Below are 19,665 nucleotides of genomic sequence, written 5' to 3' on the forward strand. Positions count from 1 at the left end.
TGCCTGCTTGTAAGGAACCTCAGTCTTAAACAGGAAATCATAAACATGTGGCTCCTTTGGTTTCAGCAAAGATCTCCCAAAATGTATTTTGCCCTAAATTTGAGCGAAGGTGAACAAAACTGTGTTACTTGGTCTTAATCACTGAAGCACTGCAAGGCAACAATAAAAAATAGTCAAGGCTTGTACAATTGTGCTGATCTAATTTGTGTGCATCTCTTAGTTGTCCAACTAACATTTCAACATAGCAGCCACTGTGCAGGTACTCTTACAGACCAGTTAAAACCTCAAAAAAAGCCTTCTGGTAAGTGACCAGATAACAGAGAACCCATTAATGCTCCCACTGGTGGCAAGACAGAATCATGAGATCAATCCTTAGCACAGAATCCATCCACAAGACATTGATCGTTAAGAAGCTGGGCTCACCAGTTCTGCTGCTCACTGAACAGTTCATTTATTCATACAATTATGTTGGTACAACCCTCAGCATAGAGTCACTTATAGGCCAGAGGTTTCATTATCCAAGTAGCTTGTTCCCATAAGCAGCAGCTGTATCAGATGAAGCACATTTGCACCAATACAAACACAGCATCAGGCAAGAGGGCAGAACTGCTTTCACTGTACCAGCACAGCAAAGCCACACTGCTTAGGCTGCTAAAATCCCAGATATATCACATGTGAAAGTTGAGATTTTTGCCAGTACCACCTTCCCTGTTTTGGGGAGCTATGCGCTGGTGAGACCATGTCTGAAATGCACTCAACACAGAGGGTTTCACATATATCCAGTCAGTGCCAATGAGGTAGACTGCTTCTGTAAACCCCATGTCCCTGTTTAAATGAAGCCAAACAATCTCAGTCCCAGCCTAGGTTTGAAACTGATCTGGGGGAGATATGGAGAAGGGCAGCCCCGCTGCTTTTGGGCTATTCTAATTTTAAAAGCAGCTTTGAGGTTGGAGCAACTGCACCCAGTTGGGGAGGCAGAACACAGGCACCTCTCTGCATTCTCCATGTTCTGGATCTTCATTCTCTTTTCTGTCCATGCTCTCCCTTTTCCCTCCCAAGGTCAAATCATAACAGAAGGATTGGGCTCAAAGCACCTGTTCATTTTGTTTGGGACATGGGGAAGCAGGCAGGACAGGATCCTATTTCCTAATAGATAGTATGCCTAAAGCCTCCCAAGAGAGGTCAGTTTCTGAGATACAGCAAACACCTTCTGTAATAAAGTGGCTCTTGTGTCTACACTCAGCTGAGGAGAAATTAGTTTCTCAAAGAAAAGAATGTCAAAGCAATATAAAAATTTTAAAACTTCATTAAAAAAATACAAGCGAGCTGCTATAAAGAGTAGGCTGCATCTGCCCACACTCAATAATCATCACCGAAATTCACTGGGAGGCAGCAGTGACTCAGCCTGCAGTACACAAAGACAGCTTGTGCTCCCAATACATAATGAAACCAGGCTTTATACAAAATCATAAACCCGCATGCGGCCCATTCACAACACACATGCAGGGGAATCCCAGCACTGACAGACAGGCGGGGAATCATCAGCCCTTCCTCTTGCTGCTGCCCACACTCAGACACAAAAACATCTCTGCAGAAGCACACCTCACCTTTGCTTCAATCCGGGAAGTAGGTTGTGTTGTCTTCCAGCTGGGTTTACTAGGACTCAGAAATCAAGAGAAGGTTCAAAAAAAGATGGAGGAGAGTGTGATATAGTTGAAGGGGGAGGGGAAACTAACTCTGGTCCTCAACTACATCCCACTATCCTTTCAAATGTCACCTCCAGCTCTTAAAAAAAAAAGAGCAAGAGAGGGAAATCTATGCATGCTTTTATTAAATTGCTGTATTGTGTGAATGGATTAATCATACTTCCAGTAAAAACCTTAAGGTATACAATTACTGCAGTTCACCTCCTGCCCAATAGCCACAAGAAACATAAGGCTTTCTTACAGATTGTACTGTTTGCTCCCACACTCATGCCGTCACATCACCTAAAAAATACGTTTCTCAGAGACACTTTCTGTGCTGGCCTCCAGAACGACTCCTCCATTCAGACATCCTCAGCCTTTTTCTCAGAACAACCACTAGCTCCTATCAAAACTAACTGATACAGAAGGCTTCTCAGCAAATGAAAAAAACTATCCCATGGAATCAGGACTTCAGCAGCACAACACATTCGAGTTACAAACCCTTCTACCTGTTCACAGCAGGGCACCATCCTGTGAGCCAGGAAAGTGCAGGCCTCCTGGGTTCTTAACCTAGCTCAGCTCTACCTTTTGATGCTCAGTCAAATAATTTCTTCTCCCTGTTCTTCAGATCGTCCACCTGTAAAACAGGGATTACATGCACCTACTCGCAGTGGGGTAGAAAGGATTAATGTATTAGTGCTGCAAATCCCCCTTCTAAATCCCTCAATGTAGTCATGGGCAGGGACAGGATGGGACAGGGGAGTAGGACCAAAATGGCTTTATTATTAGCTCCTGCTGAGGCACTTACAGGGAAGGCCTCCCTGAACTTTGCCATGTTCCTTGTTTTATGTCCCAAAGCTTCGCCAAGCAGCTCTGGCCACCAAAGCTCTTCGGTTTTCTACAGGCTTCCTGCAGCATGCACTTGCCTTGTGCTACAGAACAGCGAACACACAGGCCGGAGAAGCTGCTGTGAAGCAACAGGCTTCTCTCTGGATTGCCCACACATAAATTTTACTTTGTGTAACACAGTGGATATACACCCTCTACTCACTTTTTTTATCCCCGTACATGCACACTCCATACAAAGTCACTTAAGTGTTGACACTGTGAGAGAGAGAAGATCCAAGTCTCCAGTAAAAGCCCTCTTGCCACCCCATTGATTCTTGTGTGGGAGGCACCTTTCTGTCCTGAGCCCATCTAGTGCCCAAGTTGCCAGAACTTGGTTCTGCACCTCAAGCTTCCAGTCTCTTTTGAGCTACAAAGCCTAGCAGACTCAGCTTAACTCACTGCCACACAGCTGCTCAGCAAATGCTAACAGTCTTTTTGTCCTCATTTCCGTTTTTCCCACCTGAAGCCACCTGGTGCCACCATTCCGGTTCTAGGGATGGCTGTATTGTTAAAGACATCTAAAGCAGCAGCTATGAGAGTTGGGGGAGAGAGTTTTTAAAGCCAAGTGGGTGATCTAGAAAGGATTTCCCTCGTCCAGCAGGGTTCTGCCCTCACCGCAGCACTGCCACATTGGGGACATTTTGTCCACCACTGTTCCACGTTCTGCCTGTACTTCCTGACATTGTATTTCTTCAAATGGATGTATGTAAGAAGATTTAGGAAGTGATAGGTATAATCCTGTAGCATCTATAGCAGCGATAGGGTCTGTGCAAGTGCTTGCTGTGAGCAGTTGCTTTGGTTATACTTTTCCAAAAGCATTCGCATTTAGGCCAGACTAACAAGAGCCTTCCAGTACTCAGTGACTGATAAGGGCAGCCAGTGGGATTCCCAAAAAGCTTCCAAGAAGATTCAGAGTTAGGCACCTGCTACCTACAGGAAGATCTCCAAGGTCTTTGTTTCCAAAAGAAGCCAAGGTGCCAAACTCAAATTCAGCATCAACTGAAAGTGGGTTTGGGATGCTTTTGAAGATGTTACCCATCAACAATAAATTTTGGTTTCCATTATCAGACGTACACACAGTCTGACTCACAACTGGGGATCCTCTGCTTACATAGCCCCTTTCCTTGCATGATCTCAAAGCTTTCCTCCCCCATCCCCAAAGCAGTTTCTCCTAGAGGAGAAATATTTTGTTGCACCCATTGTTCAGACTGCCAGAATGTCATAGCCATACACTGAACAAAGCCTCCCATTCCCTTTCTGAACACTAGCAATATTCCTCCCTTTTATAAAGAGACAATAATAATCCAATCAACAAGACGACAAAAAAGGGCAAAAAGCTAAAGTGCTAAAATCAAAACACATGCTGACGGCCGATGTCATGTCTTCAGCAGGCCACCAAGATCACCCAGAGGTCTTACAGCAGCATGGCTCCACACCTGCTTCTCACAGACAAGGAAGGGAAAGCAGGAAGGTCTAAGCTGTAAAATTCTTGTGTCATGATTCAGAAGGAAGACATTACATTTAGTCACCAATTCAACCTGTCACATGAAACCAAGCTGTTGGGAAGCTTGCACTGGGAATAGACACACACATTGTTCTGCTTTTGTGTTGAACTTGGATTTAATAAAGCTAGTTGGGCAGCAGACACAAGAGCTTATTGGAGGCTACCTCCCTCTACTACTTGGGGAGACTGCATAGTATCAGCCTGGACTCTCACTAAAGTCTCCACGAGAGACCTGCTTTGCCACAGCTCTACTTAGACTACATTTATGGAACCAGTTGAAAAGCATGCAGTTCATTTAGATATCTGCACTTTCATGTTGCCAGGCAGCTAATTTCTGAGTGATCCTAAAGGAGTTATCCAGAAAGAAAAAATAAACAGGATATACAGTAGATCATCGATGGATCTAGGCATTAATGAACCAAATTACAAGACCCTTCAGGAACTTGGCCAGGTCTCTGCAATGGTGCCAGAGTGGGTGTGGAAAACAAGTGTGTTTGGGATGTTGTAACTAGCATCATTCCATAACACTGGGTGAGTAGTAGTGTCTCTTTTGCCAGCGCTTTTCACACATTAAGCAAGTCAAATGAATTTTGAGTGCCTGATGACTGCTGAATATAAGGGTGACAGTAAGTGTCTTAGCTGGTTTTCCATAGAGTGACCATGCTTGGTCTTCAGAGCTGGGGTATCTTAATGGGCAGAGATACAAAGCAAAACTTCTTGCTAGAGGAAGTTAATAGTTGGCACTAATTACCTCTAATTCACAGCCAAATCATCCCACAGATAAACTACAGAACAAGCTGTCAGGCATTAAAAAAAAAAAAAAAAAAAAAAAGACATTGCAAACACCCTTTTTCACCTTATCTGAAGTGCTGGAAAGGATCAGCTAGAATTAAAGACGAATGCACTGACAAACCCGGCTGCTTGCTGGAAACAGAGTCTACCTGGTCATCAACACTCTTTTTGTATTCTATTGCAAACAGGAAGGTATCCCACAAAAAATATCCGCTTTAAACTTCTTTCCACCACCATGCCTTCTCCCCAGAGCAACGTTCTTTAGCAGGAGTGATGAGACCATGCCACCACCAGCTGGAGGCGCTGAGATGTTGCATCCGAACATGAAGCACCTAGATATCCAGGGCTTTCAGCACCTCTGCAATAAACCACAAACATACAGCAATAAAATAATCTAATCACTCTAAATACAGCAGTACCTATTTTGCTAGCATTAAATTCCAGAAATTTACACTTTAAAAGCCAGCAATAGTCATGTAAAAAAAGCCTCTAGAGAGGCAAAGACAGCCTTTCAGTCATACTGGGCACCAGAAAGGGGAAGCCTTGATAACAGTTCATTCAGGCAGAGGTGGTGATTGAAGGTCAGGACTCTGGGCTCTCTTCAAGCCCAGTCACTTCCATGCCATGCTACAAGCTCCTGAACAGTACGGAAGCGTTACTCACACCTCAGTGATTCCAGGGCAACTGCTGTTCTAAGGAACTGAGATCCTTAGATGAAAGAAACCAGAAGGACAATGGGTTATTATTAGAAACTAGTATTGACATAAGCTGGAAACAGCATCCAAAATCAAAACCAACTATTCTACCTATTTAAGGCTGATGCTTTAGCCTCAGCTAGTGAGATGCAAATGTAGCATCAGCTGAAGTGCCGCCCTCCCCTGCCACAGACCCCAGCAGCATTAATCAGCACTGCCACTTACTTCTCTGACCCCTCCAAGTCTCTAAGACACACCACCACCTATAGCTGCAGCTGTAGACACTTCCAAAATACATAACTAAAAAGAGATTCAGACCAAGGTAAAAGTTAAATTCACTTGGCCCACAGGGCTTATTTCCTCCCAACACTACACTTCCCTGCCAGGGCTATGTCAAAGAGACACAAATGTCTTCTGCCTTTTATTCGCTTTAGGGGCTGAAGAACAAGTTAGAAGTTTTCTGACCCTGCAGTCATGGTGAGCAGTTCATCATAATTTCAACAGGCATCAAGTCATTTTGATGTGCGTTTCAATCTCTGCTGGGGCCTTCGGATCAGGTCATAAAAGTATGTTTGTGAAGAATTTAAGTCAAGAAACGCAATTTGGCACAGGCATGCAGAGGAAGTACCAGAGGCACAGCATATTGGCAAGATCATTTTATTAAGAGTTCATCTTTAGCCAAATAATAGCCCTTTGAAAAGTCTTCAGCGCTCAGGTGCCAAGCTGCATTTCCTGCCTCTTGCTGCACCATTACACTGGACTTCCTGCTTTGAATTACTCAGAAAATAGCAGCTTGCTAAGCAACACCAAAAGCCGCTGTACTTGGGGAGTGATTGAGGCGGGGGGAAAGGCAGCCCCAAAACCTGTTCTGAAAGTTTTGATATATATCCTGCTCGTATAGCTTCTTTGGCAGCCACCTCCTCCTTAAAAAAATTTAAAAAAAAAATAATCAAGTTCTTAAAATGAGTACTGATCTAGTTGAAGTTCACTATTAAACAATATAATGAGATGAAGTGCGCTGCATACATGCACATATACACTCGCAAACATCAGTGCTGGGACTACATGCATGCATTCTTCACACTTTTCATACAAGTCTGCCCCTTTTGGCATGAAAGCACTCTCTGTTCCTCCACCTGATTCTAGGCAGGAATTAATGCAATGACAAAATTACTTATAGTTGACATTTCTCCAATATACTAATTCTTTCTTCATCCATCAGCATCTACCATATGAAGGAAGACAAGAAATAAAAGTTAAAATAGATAGATCGGAACTCTAGAAGACAGTGGGGCAAATCCAGACTCCACTGTAATCAGAGAAAGCTTTGGTTCACACATCACATTTACAAATAACTGGAGGGTAGAGTGGTGAAGGTGAAGACAACAGCTGAAGAAAGGCTGACAGAGTTGGGGTTGTTCAGCCTGGAGAGGAGAAGACTCCAGGAAGAACTTTTTGTGGCCTTTCAATAATTAACAGGGGCTTATAAGAAAGACGGAGAAAGACTTTTTACCATGGCCTGTAGTGCCAGGACAAGGATTTTAAACTGAGAGCAGATTTAGATTGGATATAAGAAATTTTTTTACAACGAGGGTGGCGACACATTGGAGCAGGTTGCCCAGAGAAGCTGTAGATGCCACATCCCTGGAAGCGTTCAAACTCAGGTTGGATGGGGCTTTAAGCAACCTGATCTAGTGAAGATGTCCCTGCCCATAGCAGGTGGTGCACGAGATGATCTTTAAAAAGGTCCCTTCCAGCCCAAACCATTCTGTGATTCTAAAAGAATTTAAGCACTGAAATGAAGCTAAGCCTGGGACCAGTCCTACAGACAGATTATTATTATTATTATTTTTTTAAATGGGTGATTTATACACCTTCCCCCTGAAAATGGGGTTTTAGAATAGCAGCACTGACACAATCTTAAATTTAGCAACACAAATGGCATCACTACTATAAAGGGAACTTGATGCATCTGCGCTCTGACGAGAGGATAGGATATCACACACAGAACAAGAGGTACTGCAGAACAGCTGGAAGAAGGGATTTGATGTGGACATTCTCCACTGCTCTGATCCACAGGCCAGCACTGAACAAGAGGGTCTGCTTCTCCCACAGCCACTTCCTTGCTATCAGTATAGCAGTTTCCTTCCCCTTTAATTCAGTTGACTGCGCCCCTTTATTCCGTCCAACCCCTTTTAAAGCCTGCTACAGACGACTTGTGACAACTACAACAGGGACAGGCAAGAACAAACATTTCTTCAATTTCTAGGAAACTGAGCAATGCTGCCACCCCTTCTCCCAACACTAACTACTCCAGGCAATAGCAGAATCCCAGGATCCCAGGTCCTTATGCAACAGTTTCCCAGCCACAGAGAGACTGGCTGCGTGTAGTTTGGTAAGTTCTATGGGACATGCTTCCTTATACATCCCATCTTACTTGAGAAGGTGCTAGCTTACTCCTAGGCCTTAGCTTTTACTTAACTAGAACAAGACATGCAGCATTGCAATGGTTTAACTCAAGGCATAACTCAACACCTGATATTGGTCAAGTCAGCGCGGCTTTGGACATGTATAATATACCACTCTAAACCCTGTTTGCTGGGTTTAGCTTATACTTGTCACACAAGCCAAAAAAACATAGGCAGCACCATGCTGTTCAAAGCAGCTACATCACGTTTCTAGTTAGATGTGATGCAGAGTAGTGCAGTCAAAACCCCCTGGGCGCTGCTCTCAGCCCAAGGAAAACTCAAAAACTTAAGCCCAGCATAACCAATTCTAAAATATTCACCTAGCAGTGAGTCTGTAGGGAGCCTGGAGCAACTGTTTAGACAGAGAAAGAAATACTGTATTTGGCCTACTAAGGGATTAATTTCAACTGTCAGCATAGCACATAGTTCTGCACACCACACAGCAGGCTGATGAGAAAGGCCCTAGGTAACGCTGGAACCAGAAAAAGAGAGCTAGTTTTATGCAAGCACGCTGCCTGGGTAAATCAGATTGCGTCTGGGACCCCAAGAAGCATCACCACATGAGTGGTACACGAACAGACCAGCTTCCTCCAGCATCTCAACAAGAGACGATCCACAGGTATCTAACAAATTCTAATGTTGCAACTCACAGGATGTAAGAGGCCATAGTCTGCTGTAAGATGCATCATGTTCTGGCAAGCTGGACAGCTAGATTTAGAAGCATCTGCTTCTTCCAGCCCAATGACTAGTACCCTGGGAGATGCAGATCCTGTCCTGAAACAGCAACAAACAACAAAGGTAGCTGAGAAGACATCTGAGAGAAGTAACTAGTTCCTTTAATTCCACTCTGCTGAATGGACTACCAGCCTAGAGACTTGACCCTCAGGTCAGATGGCTGCAGCTCAAAGCAGCACTTGACTAACTAGCATTATATAACTCTGAATGAAGAAAAATAAAGCTACGCTATAGAATGTAACTTCTCAGTTTTAATCCTAGGAAGGTCGAAGCAAACAAAGCTACTAAAGCTCAGCCAAAGAGGACAATGCTACAAACCATTGTCCAATATTGCTAAATCACTCCAGGTTTCATCTTGTTCATGCTATGCAGGTAGCTCAAACTGTCCCTTAGGAACCACTCAGCAAAAACCACAATGCCTGGTAACGGAGGGGTCAATTGGCTCCATATCCTACTCACCTCTAAGGCACCAGTCCCCAGTCAGTCCCCATTCATGAGCAGGGGGAGAGATAAGAGAACAGACCATATCCAAGTGATGTTTCTCCTTCACAGCTGGCAGGAGTTGATTTGGGAGTCTTAATCCAGCTCCTCAAAAGCCAGGTGGCTGTCTCCAGCAAAGCATTATCATTTCAAGCAACCTGTCGAGATCCATCCTCACTTGTGCAATCCCTGGAGTCTGGGGTAATCGTTTACTATCCAGTGAAGCTGCCATCAAACATCACATTTTGCCATCTTGGTGGACAGAGAAGAAGAAAGTCAGTCTAATGTCTTTCCTCATCATCTAGTTTGTTCCATTAAAACAAACAAACAAACAAAATCTTATACACACACACACACACTAAGTTACCAAAGTTTTTTATGCAGATACAATCTGTCCTTGCATTCCAAAGAAACAGGAATGAACAGCGGAAATCTTTACCAGTATATGTTTAACAACTCATTGAAAATACAAAGAGCTGTGGATGGAGAAGTGAGACCCTAAGAGAACATCTATTGGAAAAAAAAAAAAAAAAAATTTCAGCAAATCACCTGTGAACTACTGAATTGCCATTTAATCAGGAAAGAAGATTACACCAACCATACCTGGTATGATTTAATCAAGAATTTCCAGCACAAATTCAAGCAGAAGGACACAGAGGTTACGTCAGTCAGCCTTAATAGGCTATAGGTAGCAAACAGGGTAGAAATAAAAAAGAATGGAGCATAAGGAATCAGAACTATTTGAAGTAACCACAGGGAACCAGGTCCCAATTCTCAAAGGGAGATGGAGAACAGGTCAAGGCAAGAGATGAGACAAGATTCTCAACAAGTACGAGTGACAAAAAACCAAACTGAGACCAGCCACGTGTGGAACTTCTCTGCATGCTACCAGCAGGAAAAGGAGCACCAAGACAGAGATTTAGAATTAGCATGGGCACTGTTTTGATTTGTAAACAGGCATGTGTTCATCTGCTTTCTGACAAGCAAACCAGGTCCCACAACATACTCCCGCTGCTCCCCATGCAGACAGAGGAAACCAACTCTTGTGCACACCAATGATTCGGGATATCTGTGGCCTATAGCGTGCTCTCCTTTACAGTATCTGTTCTTCGTAACATCAGTCAGCCTTCTTCGCACAGCTGGCAAGTAAGGACAGCTCTGCTGTTCCCTGGGTCTTGAAGAAGCAGCCACAACACCATACCAAAGAGCTTCTCCCTACCCCCCACCCTTCCCTACTGTTAGGGCATAACTCTTCAGCCTATCCTTTGTTTGGTGATAAACAGGTGCCAAAGCTTGCCAATACTTCCAGCTCCCCAAGCAGGTTATCTCCCTTTACCAAGTCTTCTTTTCAGCACTTCTCTTTGCCAACCCTTTGGGTTCCTTACACTTCTTAAGCTTTGACTTTGCTCCGACAATGAAGACAGCCACTAATCTGCACCTACTAAGCAACACACAGAGGATTAACAGCAGCTCTGGATTTTCCAGCTCACGTCGCATATGAATCCTCTTCAGCAGAGTGGTTCAGATTCTAATGGATCACTTTGCATGAACAGAGGCCGCAAAAGCAGCGGAAGCTATAATAAACTCAAGGTTTCTCTGTACTCAAAACTACACTGGCATCATTGAGCTCTAAGAAAAATAAAGCCTGTCCTGGGAAGTTGGAAGCTTGGCACTTCTGCCAGAAGCTTGCTTAGTGTTCCGTGCAGTGAAGCTCATTCTCTTACTACTCCCACTACTAAGGCACACCTAGCTGCATTATCAGCATATATGGCTAGAAATACACCTTGTTTTTCCAGACATCTTTTGTCAACACTGAAGCATCACAAAAGTATACAAAGAACAGGCAGAGCTAAAGCAGCTGAAGCAGTTGAGCTCAGCTTTAAGTGCTCAGGAGAAAAGCTAATGCATTTCTGAGCTGATCAGTCTCTACGTTAAGAAGATACCTACAAGCAACACGTCATTCAGATTGGACCAATGCACTGAGTAGGGTGCTTGGTAGTATCTGCAGGCTGGTAAATCAGCTCCCAGGTATAAGAATCAATTCACCCCTCTGAAAAATCCAACACCTGTTTTTGGGCACAAGTACACTATGTGAAACCATCACAGGCAAATCTCAGACAAAAAACATGAGGGAGGTGGAATGATCATCCATGTAATATTTTAGCTGAGACATAAAACTAGAAACCTATGTGGGGGAATTTTAAATTCCCCAAGAGGTCACAAGTAAAAGTGTTTAGGAATGAATAGCAAGGATTCTGGTGACACTCCTTCCCACATTTTTTTTATTATTAATTTTTTATTAGGAGCAGGGAGTTGCCTCACAAGGAACACTTCACAGTGCAGAAGTCTACTGTGTGTAGCACTGCTGAAGGGCAGAAAAGTGCAAGAATGTAAACCTTATGTCCAAATTAAAATTCAAGGCAACATCTAGAATGGGTCTGTACAGCCAGCCCTGATGTCCTGACCACTGCCTCTTCATTGCTTTTGATAGATAAGGCAGCTGTAGTACAGGTCAGCCAGGCTCACCAACATGTAGCACAGTCACGCTACAGTGAACAGTCACCCTGAGGATGTGTGTGGAACAGGTGAAAACATGGCAGAAAAGAGCATATCCTGGGACAAAGTGAAATAAGAGGGATCTTACACCAAACCCCATGCAGGACAAATAAGTTGGAGTAAGTCAAAAGGACCCGGCTATAGCAGAAGCAAGTACAGACCCTAGAGAGGAGAGAGGCAAATAAGGACTTTACCAACAAGTTCAGATTCTCTGTGGCCTAACAAAGAGCTGGAATAGCTGCTCATTTAGGGGACAATCGATAATAGAAGACAGCAGAAAACCATCGGGGTCTGCAAATCACCCTCAATGAGCCAGTTAGAATGGGCTAGAACCTTGCCCACCATTTAAGGAGCTGGCACAGCCTTTGCACAGCACTCCTCCAGATCTGTGGTGCCCTTTTGAAAGGCAAACACCCTCCTATAAGCAGTTTCTGAAAGACAGAGCAACACCAAGCCCTTTATAAAACCAAAGGCCAGCGCAGCAGCCTAGGCCTGGGCTCAGCTTTCTTGCTCATCTCAAAACAAAGAGGCTAGAAAGAACAATGACTGAAAAGCAGAAGAGGTTGCCATTGATGAAGGAGGTATTCTAGATCAAACTCTAAAGGAAATGAGGGAAGGGATTAAAAAAAGATTCAGACAACCAGCGACAGAAGAGAGGTAACAATCCACCAGCTACATCTATTTACACACTGTATCAGGAGCTCAGAAGGACAACCTCTCTCAGACCATTTAAAACAGATCAGAGGAGACTAAGTGGTATCAACTCACCTGTGAAGCTTGCTGCCAGAATACTACACTGGCAGGAGTCAGAGGCAACTTTTGACACTCAGGCAGACAGCCCAAACATCTACAGGTACCCAAAAAAGCCCAGTGATGATTTAAATGTGTCACAGGGCAGAGAACACAGAATAACAAGGAACAAAACAACCCTTGCATGTATCCCATTAGTGACCTACACAGAGCCTTTGAAATCCCTCCTAAACGTGCTCCAACCAAGCCAGAAGACAACTAACCCTCCAACATTTTCACTCCTGTTGTTACACCCAGAAGGGCCCCAGAAGTCCCATACGTTTCTAGGAAAGCGTTTCAAAGCAAAGACGTTGTCTGTAAGGATACCAGAAAACCTTACTGCACTTCCCAGGCGCTAGAATGGATGCCCGGCCATCAACGAGGTGAGGCCTCCTCTCCCACCTGTTGCTCCCCTTCCTCCTTAGCCTCTTGCGAGTGCTGCACCGCACACAGAAAGCTGGGGAACGAGGCAGCCACAGCAAGCTCAGGCACTTCCAGATCGCGCAGGGATGCCCCTCGTATCCGGGCCAGCCAGAGGTGCACAGGGCAGGGGAACACCCAGCCACCATGTGCTCCGCAAACTTGCCGAGGCAACCGGCCCGCTGCAAACCCCTCCCCGCACCAACACCACAGCGAGCCTCCCAAGCCCCGGCGGCCAGCAACGCCTGGAGATGGCAGAGATCCAGCCGGACACCGCCGCCGAGCGCTCCACCGACAGCGGCAGCCCGGGAGTCGGACACCGCCTCCGGGCGCGCCCCACCGACCCGCGGGGGGGGGGGGGGGGGGGGGCAGGAGCCCAGGGGCACGCCAGAGCCGGGACCGCGGCCCCCCGCAGGGACGGGGGAAGCAACGGGGCGCGGGGAAGACCTCGCAGGCGGGTTCCCCACGGGCGGCGCATCCCCGCCCGGCTCCGGGGGCGCCGCCGACCGCGCCGCCGGCCCCGAGTCCCCCCAGGCCCGGCCCCGCCTCGGCCCGGCTCGGGCTCGGGCTCGGACCCCGGCCCACCACCGCGCCCGGCCCTCGCCCCCGGCGGCGCAGCACTTACCGGGCCGGGCCGGGCCCTGCGCCGCGGGGCCGCCGCCGCCGCCGCCACCACCACCACCCCGGGCCGGGCCGGGCCTGGGCCAGCGCGGGCCGCCCGGGCGGGGCGACGGAGACGGCGGGCGGACGGGGGGACAGGACGGGGAGGGGGGTGACGGGGGGGGGGGGGGGGACCGGGATGGCCGGAACGGGGAGAAAAGGGGAAAGAAACAGAAAAAAAAAAGGGGGGGGGGGGGGGAAGAAGCGGCGGGCCCCTCCCCCGGCGGCCGTGCGCGCTGCGTCACTGCCCCGTGCGCCTCGCGTCACCATACCGCGCCCGCCGTGCTGCCCGTTGTCGTAGCAACCGCCCGGACGCGGCGCCGTGGAAGGCTGGCGGGACGCAGCAGCGCCCCCCGGCGCGGTGGAGGGCGCAGCGGGGAGCAGAGACACTACCGCCGCTTGGGGGCGGAGCCGGGCCGCGGCACCGCCTTCATGGGGCGGGGCGGGGGCACGGCGCCAGTCTCCACCCCCTGTGGCCCTGCCCTCCAGCGCGCAGCGCGTGGGTTACCGGCTCCGTCCGGGGGGGGGGCCGCCCCCGCCCCCGGGGATTCCCCATCTCCCGGTGGGGCCCCGCACCGCTCCGCACCATGGCGGGGCCCTGGGCGCTCCCCGTCGCCCCGGGGACTCACGCCGCACGCGGAGACCCCCGCCGTCTGCCTGGGCCCCCACCCCTGGAGTGGGCAGCGGGGTGGGACCGGGGTAGCCTCCCTTGGCCGGAGCGGGTTGCCCGGGGCCGAGCCCCAGCCCCCGGGCAGCCTCTACCGAGCGGGCAGCCCCGGGCCGAGCCCCCCCCCCCCCCCCACCCCGAGCAAGGAGCGCCATCCGTCCGGGTCCACCTTAACCCGGGGCAAGCTGTGCCGCTGCTGCCCCGTGCCCCGGAGAGGCTCCTGCGGGATCACAGGGGCGTTTATCTTGCCCGGGATCAGCCAATATTTGTGGCCACGTCAGGAGAACGAGCCCTTCCTCACTCTCTGCTCCTGCGGAGTCCGGCGCTGCTGTCCTGCTGCCACGCTCTGCTCTCCCAGCCCCAGCGCTGCTGTCCCGATTTGACTTCGGCTTATCGGGCAGTTGGAGGATCACTGTTTGCCAAGACCCCCAAGCTGTCACCTCCTGGCACTGGAGATGACAGCCACTGTGGCTTTCCTGCTCCTGAGCCTTCTGAGGATGGCGGCTCCCAAGGGAGCGTGGTGCCCAGCCTGTGGGCTGGCAGCCCTGGCCCCCACCACGCGGCGGGACGTCCTCATCGCGCTGGCAAAGCAGAGCATCCTCTCCAAACTCCGCTTGCCAGACAGGCCCAACATCACTCAGCCCACGTCCAGGGGGGCCCTGCTGACCGCTCTCCACAGGATGCGTGCACAGCGCATGGACACGGCAGTCTCCCCTGGGATGCCCCATGGCAGCAGCATCCCACACCTGCGTCCTGGGATAGGCCTGCAGGAATATGAGATCTTGAGTTTTGCTGAATCAGGTCTGTACAGATCCTGCATCCCATGGGCATGGTGGGATGGGCCCTGAGGTGGGGGATGGCACAGAGGGAAGGAAGGTCTTGCCTGTGGGAAGGTGGTGAGAGGTTTCCTCCTCTGCACAGGCATTTCAAACGCTCTGCACAGGGGCATCCCGCTCCTGCAAGCAATGCCAGGCTACGCACCAGGCCAGTGGGCACACTGCTGCTGGAAGAACTGGCAATGAGAGGTTCCGTATCCAGAACCCTTGCATCCATGTCCTGAGCTTACCCCAACCGGCAGCCCCTCACCATGGACAGGGGAAGCACTACTGAGGCTCTGGGGCCCCTCTCATTTATGTATTACATGTGGGGGCAAGGGGGTGGGTGCAGGAGCAAAGATGGACTGCTGTATCGTGTGAATTTGTTGTCCATTTCTGTTGAACCCTCCCCACTTGTGCTAGAGGTGGAGGGGTCAGATGGCCATGTTTTTCAAAACATGATTTTAAGCCTAGACTCCCCATCAGCTTGCAGTGCGTGGGCATAGGTCTCTCAAGTCCATCTGCTCCCTGCACTCAGCTGTGTCTCCACTTCCTACCCAGAGTGGTGGGCTGCCACATTTCACTCCAGAATCAGCTGTGTTCCTGGGAGGAGAGAGCTCCGCAAAAGGTACTCAGGGGTCCTGACAAGTATCACTGGATAAACAAGGTCCGGTACCCCCCACTTCTCCCAGGCAAATGCAGCCGCCTTTGGAAAGAAGCAGAATCACCGCCCCATCCTGCAGAACATCATTCTGCACCGTCACTCTGCCCAGCCCAAACTGCTGCTTGGTGAGGTGTGGGATACACATACTCCGCTTGCACGCCTTTAAGCGGTTTGCATGGCTGCTGTGGGATAGCGAGGGTTTGCCATGTCCTTGAAGACCTCTGGGAACAATGCTCCTCCACAGTACACTGTGTTCCCATACATGAGGACAATGGGGAGTTGTCTCCTGGCTTGGTGGAGTGTCTGCTGGAAGCGGAAGAGCCGGCGTGAGCCACGGGCATGAGCCCAGTCTCTCGCCCTGCTGCGCTGTGCCAGACCACAGAGGAGGGGGGTTGTGTCCTCACGGGCAGAACTGTGCCAAGGAGGCCAGTGCTGCTCTCATGGTCCCCATCAGCCCTTCCTTCGCAAGGAGGAGAGGCAGCTCTGCAGCCTCAGCAGCAGCAAGGGTGGGACATGCTGGAGCGATGTCAGGTGATGGTTCCACCCATGGAAAGCAGAGGTAATCCTGGAGGTGCAAATCAGTGTGACTGCCTTAAATCCAAGGCTGGTTTACGCAGCCATATGACCCGCTCCAAAACCCTCCAGCAGCTTCACTGACAAGGGGGATATCAGGCCAGAGGAGGTGGAACCAAGCCGGGTCGCTGCATTCAGCACCGGGCCCAGATGCTGCTGCTTTAGAGCGGCATAAGGAGGAGCGGCAGTGGTGCAGGAAAGTGGGGGCCCCTCGGTGCCTGTATGTACTGCACCCTGCTCCCTGGTTTGGATATACATCACATTTGCTCTGACTCAGTGGCCCCCGGCCAGAGGAGCCCTCCACCTCCTCCCTTCACCTCCTGACTCCGCTTTCGGTTCTGTGCACAGGGTCCTCCACCTCCCGCAGTGTTCACCTGCATTTCCGCTTCACCCAGGAGCTGGCTGGGAGCACTGAAATCCTGCAAGCCACCCTCTACCTGTTTTGGGCAGTCCCTGGCCCCGGGATGCATCCTGTCACCATCAGACTCTTGCAGCCAGACCCGACGGGGCTGAACATGACCGTGGCCAGCGAGACACGGCTGGAGGTGCAGAGGGCTGGTTGGGCCACACTGGATGTGGGCCGAGCTGTCCAGAGCCTCTTTGGCCAAGGGAGCCAGAGGCTCACTGTGGAGCTGGAGGTGGCGGAGGACTGGGGGTCTCCCCTCCTGGCTGGCCGCGGTGATTCCCACTGGCCATTTGTGGCAGCCCAGGCTCGGGCCAGGACACCTCACCGGGTCCAGCGGCGCGGCATTGATTGCAGTGGGGACTCTCAGATGTGCTGCCGCCAGGAATTCTTTGTGGACTTCAAGGAGATTGGCTGGGAGGACTGGATCATCCAGCCGGAGGGATATCACATGAACTACTGCGCGGGGCTCTGCCCTCTACACATGGCTGGCATCCCTGGTCTCGCTGCCTCCTTCCACACGGCTGTCCTCAACCTCATCAAAGCCAACAACGCGAACGCAGCTGTGGACTCCTGCTGCGTGCCCACACAGCGTCGCCCCCTCTCTCTGCTCTACTATGACCGGGACAGCAACATCGTCAAGACCGACATCCCCGACATGATTGTTGATGCCTGCGGTTGTACCTGACCAGCTGCCTGAGGAGGCAGGAGGGCAGGACCTGTGCTGTGCAGGGCTGCCCTCCTCCCAGCCCCTCCCTGGCAGTGCGAGACCCGGCGAGCTGCTGAGAGATGGGAACCCTGCCAAGGTGCTTTCTCCTCCTGAGGCTGAAGCATCAAGGGCGATGCTGAATCTGCAAGTCCTCTCTTCCTTCACCTCCCACACGGCTCTTTTCCCCCTTCAGATCTGCCCGTGGCTTCCTCTCTGCCCATGAGCCACGGCCCGCAAACCCGGCTCCTGATGGACACCAGGAGGGTCCTTCCACCTCCAGGACTCTGCAGGGCACAACTCCCTGGGTGGCTCAGGGCAGCCCCGGCTCGCCCTGCTGCTGGTCCCAGACCAAGGCCATGGGGCAGCCCTCCATGCTGCAACACGAACATGTGCTCTTCAGGTAACAGGTCCCAGCAGCGGCCACCTCAGGCTGCTGGGGGAGATAGAAGCTGAAAAGATGCTGGGGGATGGCTAGGCCAGAGGGGAGAGGGCCGTCCACGGGGCCCCACTCCTCAGCTGGACATGAGGTTGAGGCGGGTGAGGAAGGGGTAATTGATCCCAGTGGGAGGAAGGTGTCTCCCTCTCCAAGCATCCTAGCTACCTGGTATTCAATAAAAGACTCCCAGATGTCATGTGCACACATGTATGTACGTGTACACATAGGTGTGCCCTGTCATTAGCCAGCACATCTTCCACCTCTCCCCAAGGTGCAAGGTGGTGGATGTGTCCTAGCACAGACAGCCCCAAGATGGCACAGAACTGACCCACTCTGCTATGTGCAGTCCTCTTCTAACCATCGACTTGATTATAAAACTCAGGCAGCGGGGTTGGGCATCCACCACCAGGACGCTCTGTGCCCAAAGACTGCAGTGCTGCTGGCCCCCACGGCTCTCATGCTGTCTGCCCCTTGGCTGCCTTTCCTGGGGGGATGTGGAGCCCCTGACTTGTCTCAACCAGATCCAGGGCATGGCATGGGAGCCCCCAGACACAGGGGGCTTGTGATTTCCACCAGGGAAGGCACCGTTCTTTGGTTGGGCCAAATTTTCCATTCCACCAAAACCATCTGTATTTGGCCATTCTTGTCCCAAGTCAGGACAAAACTGAGCAACTCTTCTCCCTTTTCAAGTGGACAGAGACTGCCAGGCAAGACCACCAAAGCCAGGGTGCCCAGGACACCCACCCTTGGCTACAACCCCACACCAGCTCCCTCACTGGGGAGCAACCTCTTGGCACATCTCTGGACCATGGCCTGGAGCAGCTGCCCCCTTCGCTGCCCCTTGCCAGCCTGGCTGGTTGGCAAAGTGGGGTAAGTCAGTGCCGTGAGAGCTGGGGGCAAAGGGCAGCTCTGACACATCAGCCCCATTACATAATCTCGTGTCAGGGTTTCCTCACTGCTTCCCACATGTCCCCCATGTGTGAGGGCTGAGAAAGCAGGGAGAGGGTGCTGGGGGTGGGAGAGGAAGGTTCACAAGGGGAACTCCTGGGGCAGTCCCCCCAAGATGCATGCAGCTGGCTGGGGTGGAGCTGGGTGACTGCAGTCCCATGGTCCACCCTACAAACACTGACAACCCCACCCCAGAGGCTGGAGACAGAGCTGAACCGGGTGGGAAGAGGGTTGGCAGAGGGAGGGGAGTAGTGTCAGACCCTGTCCCCATCTGGCTTGAAGGACGGCTTTACACCTGCTGTCCCACTCCAGGATCAGGCAAGGGTGGTCGGAGCCATGAGCAGCTCTGGCTGGATTGGGGCCAGGATGCACATTGGACCTGTGGTACCTTGAGCAGGGATGGAACAGCCACTAGCAGGAGACAGTGTTTGCCCACATTGCATATGTCCTGAGGCAGGTGCTCCTACTGAGCCTTGCTGGAGTGGGGACCCACATCTCCCCATCAGGTCACAGCAGGCACCGTGCTGAGATCCAGTCTTCCAGGCTCTGGTGCCTCCAGGACTCAGACCTGAAGGGTTCCTACTGACCCAGCTGGTGCACAGGCAGGGTGGAAGACTCGGGGATCGATACTGTCTGGGACCCAAGGCCACTTGCGCAAACCCAAAGAGGGTTTGGTGTTTGTTTTTTTTTCTGTTTTTTTCCCTTCTTTTTCCAAAGCCTCTTTTCACTGTCTGTATTTATTGAACAAACAGCTTTCCTGGGGCCAGTGCTGAGGTCT

At 50.7% G+C, this 19,665-nt stretch overlaps 2 protein-coding genes across 2 annotated transcripts in view; one reads left to right on the forward strand and one right to left on the reverse strand.

Moving 5' to 3' along the window:
- R3HDM2 (R3H domain containing 2) overlaps positions 1-9,578 on the reverse strand; it is a 56,138-nt gene extending 46,560 nt beyond the window's left edge. The window contains exon 1 of the mRNA XM_030036773.2: positions 9,227-9,578. The gene's annotated coding sequence lies outside the window, so the exon portion shown is untranslated. The remainder of the gene's footprint in view (positions 1-9,226) is intronic.
- A 4,293-nt stretch (positions 9,579-13,871) lies between these two features.
- On the forward strand, positions 13,872-18,141 carry LOC115351340 (inhibin beta C chain). Its single transcript, XM_030037972.2, has 2 exons — positions 13,872-15,140; positions 16,740-18,141. The coding sequence occupies exons 1-2, from the start codon at positions 14,795-14,797 to the stop codon at positions 17,480-17,482; spliced, it is 1,089 nt and encodes a 362-aa protein (XP_029893832.1). The 5' UTR covers positions 13,872-14,794; the 3' UTR covers positions 17,483-18,141.
- The last annotated feature ends 1,524 nt before the right edge of the window (positions 18,142-19,665 follow it).

This window comes from Aquila chrysaetos, chromosome 15 (assembly GCF_900496995.4).
Source record: "Aquila chrysaetos chrysaetos chromosome 15, bAquChr1.4, whole genome shotgun sequence".
NCBI classification, from domain to species: Eukaryota; Metazoa; Chordata; class Aves; order Accipitriformes; family Accipitridae; genus Aquila; species Aquila chrysaetos.